At 44.4% G+C, this 14,430-nt stretch overlaps 1 protein-coding gene across 2 annotated transcripts in view; it reads right to left on the bottom strand.

Annotated features, from left to right (window-relative positions):
* Nucleotides 1-14,430, bottom strand: part of ARL13A (ARF like GTPase 13A) — a 135,587-nt gene that overhangs the window by 63,278 nt on the left and 57,879 nt on the right. For both annotated transcript variants that reach the window (XM_075835567.1, XM_075835565.1), the window contains exons 3-4: nt 12,775-12,845; nt 7,672-7,921 (exon numbers count right to left, since the gene is read on the bottom strand). In XM_075835567.1, coding sequence (XP_075691682.1) covers nt 7,672-7,921; nt 12,775-12,845 — 321 coding nt within the window. The remainder of the gene's footprint in view (nt 1-7,671; nt 7,922-12,774; nt 12,846-14,430) is intronic.

A 14,430-nucleotide genomic window follows, 5' to 3' on the forward strand; every position in this document is an offset into this window, starting at 1 on the left:
GGTTTCAGAATTTGACGTTTGGATAACGTGGTTCTTGACAGATCTTGGTAGACGGAGATCCTCGAACCCTCCCACAAGAGGGAATCACAAAGTCTCGAATGCTTCAAGATGTCATCTCGGACTTTTGAGCTAAAAAGGCGGCAAATAACGTCACGTGGAGGCTCTTGGGGCTTAGGTCTGGCTCGTAGAGCCCTGTGAACCCTTTCCATGTTGATTTCATCCCGGTAGCTGTCGCCAAGTATTTTAACGAAAATTTGTTTGATCGAGGTATACAAGGATTCGTCCGGAATTGATTCAGATACGCCCTTCAAGCGCAAGTTATTACGGCGCCCTCTGTTGTCTTGGTCTTCCAGCCAGTCCATGACCGAGTTCAGGTGGGTCTGACAGGCGGTAAAAGAGGACGTGGAAGCTTCTGCGTGGTGGATTAGGTGGGCTTGTGTAGACTCCAATTGCTCGACTCTGTTGCCAATCTGGCGGACTTCTTGTTTGATGTCACCTAGCTCTTTGACGACCGGTTCTAGTGCCTTGTTCAGAACCCTGCTAATAAAAGATCTGGAGACGGGCAAGTCCCTGGTAGACGCGGTGTCATCTATGTCGCTGTCAGCATCTGCTACGTTTGCAGCCTGGGCCTTAACAGACATGACTTTCTCGTGTCCAGCGGTAATGGAGAGGTGATCTCTGGCGTTTGGAAGTTGAGGCTTTTTAACGAAGTTATCCAGACTTGTTGCTTTAGACTGTACAGAAGCGTCTCTTGCTTTTTGTTGCCCAATCTTGACCATCATACAAGCAGCTAGGTCTGCGGGTAGGTAGAATCAGGTAGTTAGACCATGTGTAAGGTTATGGAGGTTTCATTGCTGATGGTAAAGCTTTTTGGATGCCGATCCGAGAAGAGTGGACAAGTTAATGCAGCATAGATACGGTGGTATGTCCCCTACTCAAGAGGTGCAAATCTGTGGGCAAGAGGGCTTCCTCAGAAATTAGTACCATCCATATAATAGTATAGTGACAATAACAGTATGGTTCCAGATGGCAATGTGCTGGGGAGCTGCAGGGATATTCCAGTGCAATATAGGTGGAGCAGGGTGCAGATGCGTAGGGTGCCCCTTGTGTTTCCCGGTCTGGCCCAGGTATGGCAGTTAAGGGCCTGATATGTGTGGGCACGCTGGCTACAGCAGCTGACCCCCTCAGCCAGGTGCAGGGTATAAGTAGGCCAGAAGGGTGGTGGTTAGTTCTGGTCCCCTCTCCCTCTCACCTCCAGGTCAGCTCAGCCACAGGTGCCCAGGATTCCCCCTGTGAGGCCTCCAGCGGGGTGTCCGTTATCTGGGGACTGGGGGGGGGCTCGTCCGTGAGCGGGGAGGCCCAAATCGAGGCCGCGGCTTCTCCTCCCGCGGCGGGACACGGCCGAAACAAGGTCGGCAAAGCAGCCTTCTCCAAGTCCTCCACACCAGGACGAGGGCGGAGGGCTGACAGGCAGACCTAGAGGTGAGTGCTCCGGGCGGGGATCTCTGATGCGCGGCCGCCGCGCCTCTAGTAATCGAGGCCGCGGCTTCACTCGTGTCACTAGGCCGCAAGATGTCCGGCGGCCCAGTGAGGCCGGGGAGGTCTGAACCTGAGCGTGGCCGTGCGGGGGTGTCGATACACCTACCGGAGAGCCGCTGTCCGCGGTCAGAGGAGGGTAATCCCCGGTCTGCACTCGGCTTAATCAGGAGCTCTGCAGAGATGCGTCCGCTCCGGTCCACGGCAAGCCACGCCCCCCGAAGCTGGGCGTTCTGAAGAGAAGAGGATGTTACTTCTCTTCAGAGCGCCCAGCTAGTGAAAGTATTAAAAACGCCCCGATGTACGCACATAATACACACCCACTTGGACTTTTACTTTTAAACACACCCACTTGGACTTTTGCAAGCCTCATTTGCATAACTACAAAAATGGTCATAACTTGGCCAAAAATGCTCGTTTTTTTAAAATAAAAACGTTACTGTAATCTACATTGCAGCGCCTATCTGCTGCAATAGCAGATAGGGGTTGCAAAATCTGGTGACAGAGCCTCTTTAAGGCCCAAATTAGGCTGCGTCCTTAAGGGGTTAAGGTCGGCGGAGGAGTTTAGAAGAGAGGATAAAGCCAATGAACTTTTGACAGCAGTGGCAAGCAAGGGGTGAGTAGAGTTCAATAGGTGACAGGTTCCCTTTAAAGTATTCCAGCTTTTTTACTCTGGCCTTTAGAGCACCCACAGTAAGTCCTCATGCCCACTTCCGTTGGCCGTTGAACGGCCGTTATGGACGGTCCCGTCACACACGGGCTGCACACGGATGGCTTCCGTGTGCAGCCCGTTGTTTCACGGACCAAATTCAATCAGAAGGCCGAGACTGTTCCGTCAAAAATGGGCAGGAGTAGGACCTGCCCTACATTTGACGGAACGGCTGTACGGTTCCGTTAGAACAACGGAAGTGTGCATGGCCCGATTGAAATGAATGGGTTCAGGGTGCTATGAGTGACAAAAATGGATAGCACCCTGAAGGAAAAAACTGAAGTGGGCATGAGGCCTAAGGCTTCATGCCCACTTCACTCTTTTCCTTCAGGATGCTAGCCGTTTTTCTGACAGCTAGCACCCTGACCCATTCATTTCAATGGGGCTATGCACACTTCAGTTTTTTTGACGGTCCCGTTGCTCCGTTCCGACAAAAGTAAAGCATGTCCTACTTTGGTCCGAGATTCCGTGACTGTGAGGCCCATGCAAGTCAATGGGGCCGTCAAAAAAACTGAAGGCACACGGAAGGCACCCGTGTACCGTCAATATGTGATGGAGCCGTTGCCTAGCAACGGTCGGGCGGGCGGGCAGAAGTACATTAGAGATACTACACTAATCGGCAGCCACTTCTCTCTATCCAGCACTGATAGAGAGAAGAGGCTGCTGATAAAAATAAAATAAAAAGCAGTTCATACGTACCACAGTCGTTGTCTTGGTGACGAGTCCCTCTTCTTCCTCCAGTCCGACCTTCCTGTATGACGCGGCAGTCCATGTGGACACTGCAGCCTGTGATTGGCTGCAGAGGCAGTCACATGGGATGAAGCGTCATCCCAGGAGGCCAGCCTTCTGACGTCATCCAGTCCGGCCTTCTGTTATGACTTTTATCCCATGTGATCGCCACTACAGCTTGTGATTGGCTGCAGCGATGACATGGGATGAAACGTCATCCCAGGAGGCCGGACAGGAGGAAAAAGCAGGGCGTTCTGGGTACGTATGAACGTATTTTTTTATTTTTTTTTAATTAAAATTGTATTTTGCGAGCTCCGAGCACGGTCATTCTTCAGCGCTATGCACTGTCCAGGGTGAAAGAGTTACCGCCGATCAGTGCAGCCCATTAACTCTTTCAGCACCCTGTACAGTGACTAGCGCTGAACAACCTTGCTCTTTCAGCACCCTTGACAGTACCATGCTCGGCGCTCGGAAACGGAAACACGGAGTGCACAAGGAAACCACACGGATAACAAAACGGGAACACGGATCCATCAAAAACGGGCGATAAAACGGTGAAGGAAGTGTGCATGAGGCCTTAGATGGCATTCAGTGTTTTCTGCAGTTCAGTTGTTAGCTTTGCTGTGGAGATAAAGTTAGGGTTCACTGGTGTGATATATGAGTAAAATATAACATTTATTTATAACTCTCTAAAAACAGGGGTACAATCACCACTGTGAAAAAGCCCCACTGTGTGTATAAAAACGTATTAAATAATAAACTCTGAGTTCTAATTCAATTGTGAACCTACTATAGCTCAGTGTTCAACAAGAATATCAATACGGAATCGGCATTTGAAAAATGGGCATAACAATAGTCTTGACCCTAATTCACACTAGAGTCCGTGATAACCGCACCGGAAGCTCCTAGTGTTGAGATATACAAACAATGCTAGTGTTCCCAATGCTAGAAAATTCCTATTCACAACCGACCCAACGCGTTTCAATACTCATCATCAGGGGTCTGTAGCTTGGTCACTCTGGCCAGGGATGCCAGCGATATTTAGTTCAGCAGCAGGTATTCTGCTGTACTCCACGGAAGCATGCTCGCATAGATGTCAGCGGCATGACAAAGTTAGGGTCAGCAAAGAGTGGGGGATTTAAAGACAAGTCTATTATAGTTCTGGAGGCCTAGATAAGGCAGGATAGTAACACTATACACACAGATAAGGCTCTGTATACATCTTCATTGTCACGCCCTTGTCTCTACAGAAGGACACTGTACTCCATCTCTTCCTGGAGAATGTAAGCCTAGAAATTTTTTATTCATTAACTCTTATTCACTGCAGCTGCTATAAAGCACACACATCCTTCTGCACTGTCTCTACAATATTACTAATATGTAAGGCTGCAATAAGTAAAATAGGACATAGGAAATCCACCCATGCCAATGTGCATTTCACTTAGTACTTTGCATCTGGGCTCATCAGTGGGCATAGTGATGTCACTAGTTCAAGTCTCCTGAGTAGTGAGGGAAGTCGGTATTGTAACAAACTACTAGACACCAGGGATAACACTCCATTAGTATCGCAGTATATCATGCAAGCAATCCAACGATCCCTGGTTCAAGCGCCCCCCCAACCTCAACCCCCCCATACATGCAGGTAAGTTGTGTGTGTGAGGTGTGTGTGTGGGGGTCTGTGTGTGGCAAGGTTGCATGTTTAGGGGAGGGGGGGTGTGTGTGTGGGGGGGGCGCTCGTCAGAGCAGCAGTGCTTGCCGCTGTTTCTTCAAAACAGCTGATTAGCGGCTATGAAGGATCAGCACCACTCGAGCACCGCTTATCCTTCACAGACGGTAATCAGCGGCAAGCACCACTGCTTCGACGAGTACCCACACACACACACACACAAACCCCACAAACATGCAGGTAAGGTGTGTGCGTGCATGGTTTTGTGTGTGGGGGTCTGTGTGTGGCGCGGTTGCATGTTTGGGGGGTTAGTGTGCGGGGGGTGCTCAACGGAGCAGTGGTACTCGCTGCTGTTCCTTCAAAACAGCTGTGTGGCGGCTGTTTTGAAGGATCAGCAGCGAGTTCCGCTTCTCCGTCGTTCCTTGCTCCTACTGTGAACCGCCGTTTATCTACATGGCGATTCACAGTAGGAGCAAGGAATGAAGGAGCAGCGGCTAATTACTAACTTTTATTTTTTTTGTTTTGCAGGTTCCACTGGACCGTTTGGACTACGTCGTAGATTCGTTGGATTACGTCGATGTTCTACTTTTTATTTTAAATAAAATGGTGAAAGAGGGTTGTGTGGGGGTGTTTTTATTGAAATAAAAAATAATTTTCTTATGTCTCTTCTTATTTTTTTTTAATACTTTATTGCACCTTAGTAATGGCAGTTGTCTGTTTGACGACATCCATTACTAAGGCGGGGATTAGTGTTAGTCAGTAAAAAAGCTAGCAGTATCCCCCCATTATTACTCCGGTACCCACCGCCACCAGGGGTATCGGAAGGAGCCGGGTACAATCCAGTACCCCCGACCATCTGTAGTGATGTTCGGTCACTGGGGCGGCCGCATGCTGGTATTACTAGGCTGGGAGAGTCCAAAAACAGTGGCTCTTCCCACCCTGGTAATACTAGGCTGCGGCTGTTTTATTGTATCTGGCTGGTTATGAAAATGGGGGGGCCCCAAAACACAATCGAGAATATAAGCCGTATTGGGTCATTGTCCATCTGTACTGTGAAGCGACATCCAATCAACCTTGCTGCATTTGGTTGAATCTGAGCAGAAAGTATATCTCTGAACACTTCAGAATTCATCCGGCTGCTTCTGTCTTCAGTCACATCATCAATAAACACTAGTGACGCAGTGCCTTTGGCAGCCATGCCTGCCCATACCATTACACTGCCTCCACTATGTTTTACAGAGGATGTGGTGTGCTTTGGATCGTGAGGTGTTCCAAGACTTCTCTATACTTTCGTCCTCCCATCATTCTAGTACAGGCTGATCTTAGTTTCATCTGTGCAAAGAATGCTATTCCAGAACTGGGCTGGCTTCTTTACATGTTGTTTGGCAAAGTCTAATCTGGCCTTTCTATTTTTGAGGCTGATTAATGGTTTGCTCTCATGAAGTCTTCTGTTTATGGTAGACGTAGATACTGATGCACCTACTTCCAGGGGAGTGTTCTTCACTTGGGTAAATGTTGTGAAGGGGTTTTTCTTCACCATGGAAAGGATTCTGCGATCATTCAACACTGTTGTTTTCCATGGACGTCCAGGCCTTTTGGAGTTCATGAGATCACCAGTTCGCTCTTTTTTTTAAGAATGTACCAAACTGTTGATTTGGCCACTCCTAATGTTTGTGCCATCTCTCTGATGGATTTCTTCATTTTTTTCAGCCTAACGATGGTCTGTTTCACTTGCATTGAGAGGTTGCATTGACCTCATGTTGTGGGTTCACAGCAACAGCTTCCAAATGCAAATGCCAGATCTGGAATCAACTCCAGACCTTTTACCTGCTTAATTGATGATGGATTAACGAGGGAATAGCCCATGCAGCCCATTAAATAGCTTTTGAGATAATTGTCCAATTACATTTGGTCCCTTGAAAAAGAGGCAGCTACATATTTAAGAGCTGTAATTCCTAAACCCTTCCTCAAATTAGGATGTGAGGGCCCTCAAATTAAAGCTGAGAGTCTGCACTTTATGCCCATATTGATTATATAACTTTATATTCAATATGTTTTGGTAAACAGCTAAAATGCCAAAACTTGTGTCACTGTCCAATTAAATTCTGGACCCAACTGTAATCCAGCAGAAATGCTGTACATGCAACTCTCTTAAAGAGGTTTTCCCATTTTAGACATTTATGGCATATCCACAGTATATGCCATAAGTGTCTTATAGATGCGGGTCCCAGCTCTGGGACCTGCACATATATAGAAAAGCCGAGCCAAGTTTTGCCTGGGACGGCGGCCGCTGAATCCAGTCGGGGGCTAGTAAAGAGAGGGACACGCGTGTGCGCCATTCTCTCCATTCTGTTCAATGGGGGTTACAGAAGTAGCAGCAGTAATAATAATAATAGTAATAATACAATGCATATCATTAGACTAATCGCCTGCAGCGCTGCCCGTGCGCCGCAAATATAAGATGTAAGTTCTTGTAAACGACTGCACTGTAATGAATAAGTGACAGACTGCTGAAATCAGCGTGTATGTCACTACTTCATGCTGCCCTAAGACAGGGCAGCATAGAAAGCTGACAGATTTGCTTTAAAGGGAACCTGTCACATTGAAAATGCACACCGATCTGCAGTCAGCATGTTATAGAGGCAGGAGTAACTGAACGTATTGATATCAATTTCTGTGGGAAAAGATAGTATAACTTGATATTTGTAGATTTAATTCCCTGCTCTATCTGCACTTGGGAGTTCACTGGCCGGTCCTGCACGCTCATTCTGGGAAGGCTGTCAATCATTGGCTGAGACCACCCACTGAAATCCTAAGTCTAGAATGAGCAGAGGTTTAAATTAAAAAAATAAAAGTCATACTGTTATTTTTCCACACAACTCAATCTGCTCAGCTTCTCCTGCTCCACAACATGCTGCCCGCAGATTGGACTGCATTTTCAATGTGATATGTTCCTTCAGTCACCTCACTGATTCCACATTGATAACTTTTTTGTATAAACTGTAAATGAGAGAATTGGACAAGTACTCACATTAAAAGTGGTTTCCCAGCCACTCTAGGGTGTTTCAGGACACTAGAAAGAACTCCTGCAACTTCCTGTATATGTCTGTGGTTACTAGCGTCCACTACAAAAACAAGAGCATGCGCTTTAGGATAGTACAACCTCCAGGTAGCCCTCATCTTTTGCCCACTGGGAAGTTCCAGTAGAGTGAGATCAAACTGGTCAAAACGAAGCTCAGTTCTGAATGGATCACTGGATGAAGATGTCTGACATGAAGGACCTAGGAAAAACATAAAGGAAGCAAATATATGTAAGATTATATATGATCAAAGTAAAAAAAAATGTATTCATTGCCAAACTGCGCTAATGTTTTCTGCATTCAAAATTAAAGGGGTTGTCCACGAATGGACAACTGATGATCCACAGGATAGGTCATCAGTATATGATCGGTAGGGGTCCGACACCCGGACCCTGCACCGATCAGCTGCTCTGGCTGCCTCTGGGCATCGGATGTTGTGAAGGGTATTCAGTAGTCGGAGCCGGAAGCAGATGGCTCCGACCACAGTACTGCAGCTTGGCCACTATTCTGTGACTGGAGCCATCTCCTTCCGACATGGACGTTCAGTGCCTGGAGGCAGCAAGATCAGCTGATCGGTGCAGGGTCCAGGTGTCGGACGCCCACGGATTATATACTAATGACCTATACTGTGGATAGGTCATCAGTGGTCCGTTTACGGACAACCTCTTTAATGTATCAGTTTTTGGTTGAGCTGGCCTAAAATTTGGGTATAACACAAAACTACATAGAAAGTGTTTAGAGCTTATTAATTTATTTGCATGTAGAGGGTTTTCATGTGGACACCTTATTCACTCATCAAATAAAAGGTCAGGGTATTGTGAGTGTAAAACATAAATTGTCTGAAATACATAGGTGAAGTCAATCAAAGACTGACGCTTTTGCTCTGCATCTGCAGAAAACCAGGACGACAAACTAAGTTTATAAATATGAACCGATTACTTATATCTTATGGTACTGTGTATGTTTTGTTGTGGCCCTTGCCTTAACAACTTCGCTAACCCTGACAATGGCCAATCGTAGTAAAACAATATAATCACATTAAACAATACAAACATAATATTAAATCACCATCACGGCAAGAATATGAACATCCTCCTGACGAAGCTGTGGCGAAATGTGAGATGGCGGTGCCATGGCAGAAAGTTACTTTTCTTAAGATGAGCTGCTACTTTTTAACTATGTAGAGAGTTATCACACTCTCAGTTACTTTCGGACAGAGCTTTTTATTGTTTATTGTCGGTAAGGGGTTATGGCTTATGTTTTAATGAATATGTACAATGTATGTGATTTTTCATCAAAGTATTTGTCTTGCTTTTCCCTAAAAGTCCATTTTAAAAACTGCTGTTTGGACACACAACGGGGCTTAGAAAGGAAGGAGCACCATTTGACTTTTGGAGCTCAAGTTTTGCTGGAATGGTTTGCGGTGCCAAGTCACATTTGCAAAGCCCCCAAGGGACCAAAACAGTGCAAAACCCGCAAATGTGGCCCCATTTGGGAAACTACACCCCTCACAGAATTTATCTAGTGGTATAGTGAGCATTTTGACCCCACTGTTTTTTTTTTTGCTGAATTTATTGGAATTAGGCAGTGAAAATGAAAACCTACATTTTTCCACTAAAATGTTGCATTTTTTTCATTTTCACAAGGAATAAAGGAGAAGCACTCCAACAATTGTATAGCAATTTCTCCCGAGTACGGCAATACCCCATATGTGGTTATAAACTGCTGTATGGACACACCGCAGGGCTCAGAAAGGCAGGAGTGCTACTTGGCATGTAGATTTTGCTTGATTGATTTCTCTGCACCATGTCACATTTGCAGGGCCCCTGAGGTACCAGTACACTAGAAACCCCTGAGAAGTTACTTAATTTTGGAAACTATACCCCTCAGGGCATTCATCTAGGGGTGTAGTGAGCATTTTGATCCCACAGGTGTTTCATAGATTTTATTAGAATTAGGCAGTGAAAATGAAATGAAATTTTTTCCAAAATTATATAGTTTTTGCTCCCAATTTTTTATTTTTGCAAGGGGTAATAGGAGAAAAAAACACCACACAATTTGTTACCCAATTTCTCCTGAGTACAGCAATACTCCATGTGTGGCCCTAAACTGCTGTTTGGGCACATGACAGAGCTCAAAATGGAAGGAGCGCCATTTGGCTTTTAGAGTGCAGATTTTGCTGAACTTGTGTACAGGCACAATATTGCATTTGCAGAGCTCCCTTTGGTACCAGAGTAGAGTGGAAAACCCTGAGAAGTGACCCCATTTTGTAAACTACACCCCTCAAGGCATTAATCATTTGCCTGGACATATGACAGGGCTTAGGAGTAAAAGAGCACCATGCGCATTTGAGGTCTATTTTGGTGATTTTTACAGAATTAGCCCACAATAGCAGGGTTCTGGTATCAAATAGTAAAACAAACCCCCAAGGTGTGACCCCAATTTTGTAAACTGCACTCCTCAATGCATTTTTTAAGAGACAGTGAGCATTTTGATCCCACAGTTGTGTTTTATTAGAAATGTACGCTCAGTGGATGGTGCAAAGTGAAAATTGCAATTTTCCACTGATATGCCATTTTAGTGCACAATATGTTGTGCCCAGTTCGTGCCACTGAAGACAAATACCTCATAAACTGTTAAGCTGGTTCTCCTGGATATGGCGATGCCATATATGTGGATGTAAACTGCTGTTTGGGCACACTGTAGGGTTCAGAAGAGAGGGAGCGCCATTTGGCTTTTGGAGCTAAGAATTAGCTTGGTAGTGTTTCTGTTTGGAGTATTGCTGGTATTTCAGTTTATAATGTGGGGGCTTATGTAATCTGTGCAGAGCACATCAGGGCATAATAAGAGGGTATAATAATGCAGTAAATAAATAATAATCCACAGATGTGAGGCCAGTGTCACACTGATAAATGGTGCCCAATCTTATCTGCTTTTGGAACACTCTGGACATTTTGCGTCTCCATATTCTGAGAGCCAGAACTTTTTTATTTTTTCTCCACCGGAGCTGTGTGGGGGCTTATTTGTTGCGGGACAATCTATAGATTTCATTGGTAACATTTTGGGGTAAATGTGATTTTTTTTTAATCACTTTTTATTTAAATTTATGGTTTTTCATTATTATTTTTTACGGCATTCACCGTGCGCTATAAATTACATATTTACTTTATTCTGCGGGTCGATGTGATTACGGCGATACCAGATGTATATAGTTTTTTTTATGTTTTACAGGGTTTGCACAATAAAATCACTTTTGTTTCAAATAATTTATTTTTTGTATCACCATATTCTAAGAGCCTTAACTTTTTTATTTTTTAGTCAAAAAAGCTGTGGGAGGGCTTGTTTTTTGCGGGATGGGCTGTAGATTTTATTGGTATAATTTTGGGATACATGCAACATATTGATCACTTTTTTTATTCTGTTTTGGGAGGGGTGGTGACCAAAAAACAGCAATTCTGGAATTATTTTTTATTTTTATTTTTTTTGGTGTAAAATAGCATGATATTTTTATAGTTCGGGTCGTTACGGGCGTGGTGATACCATATATGTGTACTTTTTTCATGTTTTCCATTTTTTCCTATAATAACAGTCTTATAGGAAAAAAGGCAGTTATTGTTTTTTTTAACCTGAAACTTATTTTTTTACTTTTTTACAACATTATTAGTAACTTTTTTTTTAACTTTGTTTTGTTGTCCCATTATAGGACTTGAAGGTATGAAGCCCTTGCTATTCTAATACACTGCACTACCTATATAGTGCAGTGTATTAGAGCTGTCAGCTATTCACTGACAGCAAGTCTATTAGGCTTTGCCTCCCGGCGTGGCCTAATAGGCTTCCGTATTAGGAGGCCACTGTGTGCAATCTAACCACCTAGATGCAGCGATCGCTTTTCATCGCTGCATCTAAGAAGTTAATCGGCCCGATCAGAGCTCCTGGCCGTTACAGCAGGATGTCAGCTGTGACAAATTGCTTTCACCCGCGGCCATGGCAACCATCAGGGGTGCCGACAGACTAGATACCACTTAGATGCAGCGATCGCTGCATCTAAGGGGTTAATCGACTGGATCGGAGTCTAGCTCCGGTCCTGGCCGTTACAGCGGGGTGTCGGCAGAAATATACAGCCAACACTCGGCGGTGATAGCGATGGCTCAGCATCTCAGTCAGCTCCACCACATACTCGTTCTCAAGGAGATGTGATTGGTCAGTCTGCCGTGACTGACCAATCACAGTGATCGCCGGCAGGGGACCGCTGTGATTAGTCCCCTGCCGTCTTACTGTGCCGATCAACTGTCATAAACAGTTGATGGCACAGTTCCATCACCCTGTCCTTTGATGGGGTGACAGTTTACATCCATGACGTACCAGTACGTCGCAGTGCGTTAAAGCATTGCAATGCATGACGTACCGCTACGTCCTGGTGCGTCAAGGGGTTAACAAACGTTTCTGTGATCGCTGTGACAAGCTGGGACAACAATCACATGCCCAGAGAGACAATGATTGGTCTCCGGGTAAAGCTCCATGATATCAGCTGACTAGAGACAGCTGTATCACGGAGCTCCAGGGGGATCGGCAAACAGACTAAATCTGCAGGACATTCTGAATCGTCCTTGTAGATTTAAGTGCGGACCGCCTGGATGTTATATTATATATAGACTATGGGCGGTCTGCAACTGGTTAATAAAAGTCAATATTTTAATTAGGTATTGTACTCTGAGTCTCAATGTAGAATCTATATATTTATGAGAATTTTCTTGAGACTATCAATGGAATTTTTTTTTAAGTTGAAGAAAATAAATGTACTGTATTGCAAAACAGTTACTCACAGAGGGATACAACCTACTTTGTGTGCCCCCATACTGGTATAGCATGAGGCATAAAAGTACTGTTATATCAGCAAACCTTGACATATCATTGAATGCTATAGCCAAATATGTTGTATATATTGCATATTGTATAATACAAAAGGAACATAGTAAAACTGTTATGTCATTACCACGCGATTACTGTTCCTGAGTTCCTTGTATTAAGTGATAAAATCAGCCTCCCCCATTTACCTTTTTTTATGACTTTGATTATTGAACTTTTTCCAGCACTTTCCAGTCCGAAGAAGAGAATAGTCACACTCCTGCATAAAAGAAACATTCAAGTTATAAAATATAATTTGTCTACATACATAAAATATTAGGAGATCTGCCAACAATGCCTCAATAATACAATATTTTGGGAAGCATCTTCCTAGGGTTATTATTATTATTTATTTATATAGCGTCATTAACATCTGGACCACTTTACAAAGCTTAATATTGGGGTAACACATTTGTTAATTATAACGGACAGTAAAACAGTGTTCATCATCAAAAGTTTTTTATTGAGTGTTATAGAATTTTACAGAATAAAATAACATGCAAAAATCATACTTCAGACAGTATACAATGTGTAGCGAAGTTTCATCTTTTCCTCTGATCTCATGGAAAGGAGAAGATCACAGGAATGGAAGCTGTTCTGTACATGTGATTAATATTATACATCTAGACATTGTATTTAGAAATAGTCATATCAATAAGAAAATATAATAAAAACCAAGAAAAAACGTGATGGTCAGCTCACACAGGGAAACCCCCGTCGGAATCAGCGCCAAAAAACGGACGAAATCGCCTCCCACTGATTTTAATAGAAGACAGCAGTGCTTCTTTTCCTGGGCGGCTTTTAGCCGCTCGCGGAAAAAAAAAGCGCCATGTCCTTTCTTGCTGCGTTTTACGCCACTGACCACCCATTGAATCAATGGGAGGCAGAAAAAACATGCGGCGCTCATTTCTGAGCATTTTTCGCAGTTTTTTTTTGCCCGAGGTCCTTGCATTAGCTTTATAGGCCGCGGGTGAAAAACGCAGCGAAAAAACGCAGAAAAATACGGGCAGGCAGTTCTGTCTTAAGGAATTCTGGGGCTGTTTTTTTCTGCCTACAAACTAAACTAAACTGAAAATTACAGTCAGGTATTTCCACGATCACATACAATATTTGTTGGTGAGATACTTAATTCAAGGAAATATACTGTTTTGAGGAATAGTCGACCAACCCTTCCACTCATTTGAGAACTGAGGATATCTTTGATCGTTATATGCTACAATTTTTTTTCATATGCACAGATAGTATTTTTCATGGCGTGAATTTCTCCCATGGAGGGGATTCTTATGCTTTTCCAATGTCTGGTTATTGCCAGCATAGTGGCCAGTAAAATATGAGAGGATACCAGCCTTCCACTTTTAGGTAAATTATTTATTCCTAGGAAAAGTAAAGCCAGGTGTAGCATCTACGGCCGCGGTCCGTTGGAATTACTCACCCCCCCCCCCACGGCTGCAGCCATGGAGACGCCAGCCTCCCTAGGAGACGCCAGCACTCACTTCCGCTCCGTTCTGCAGTGTCCCTTTAAGGCTGGACACGAGCGTGCGCACATGAAAATAATCATTAATTAACCCATGATCCCCCTGGACTATAGGAAGGGCTCTGCCCTTTCACTCATTTGCTGAGCATGGTTTGTATTCCATACTTTAGTCTTGCAAATGGCTTCTTAGTCGTATCCTACTCCCAGTGTTCCTGTGCCCTATTACCTGTATCCCGTACTATATTTGTTCCTCTGCCTTAGACTGTTGGAGTCGTGTTGTGCCATCTGTCACGCCTGTTGATATACACCACGTCTGGTGTCTGCAAGTTCA

This window comes from Rhinoderma darwinii, chromosome 8 (genome assembly GCF_050947455.1).
Source record: "Rhinoderma darwinii isolate aRhiDar2 chromosome 8, aRhiDar2.hap1, whole genome shotgun sequence".
Lineage (NCBI taxonomy): Eukaryota > Metazoa > Chordata > Amphibia > Anura > Rhinodermatidae > Rhinoderma > Rhinoderma darwinii.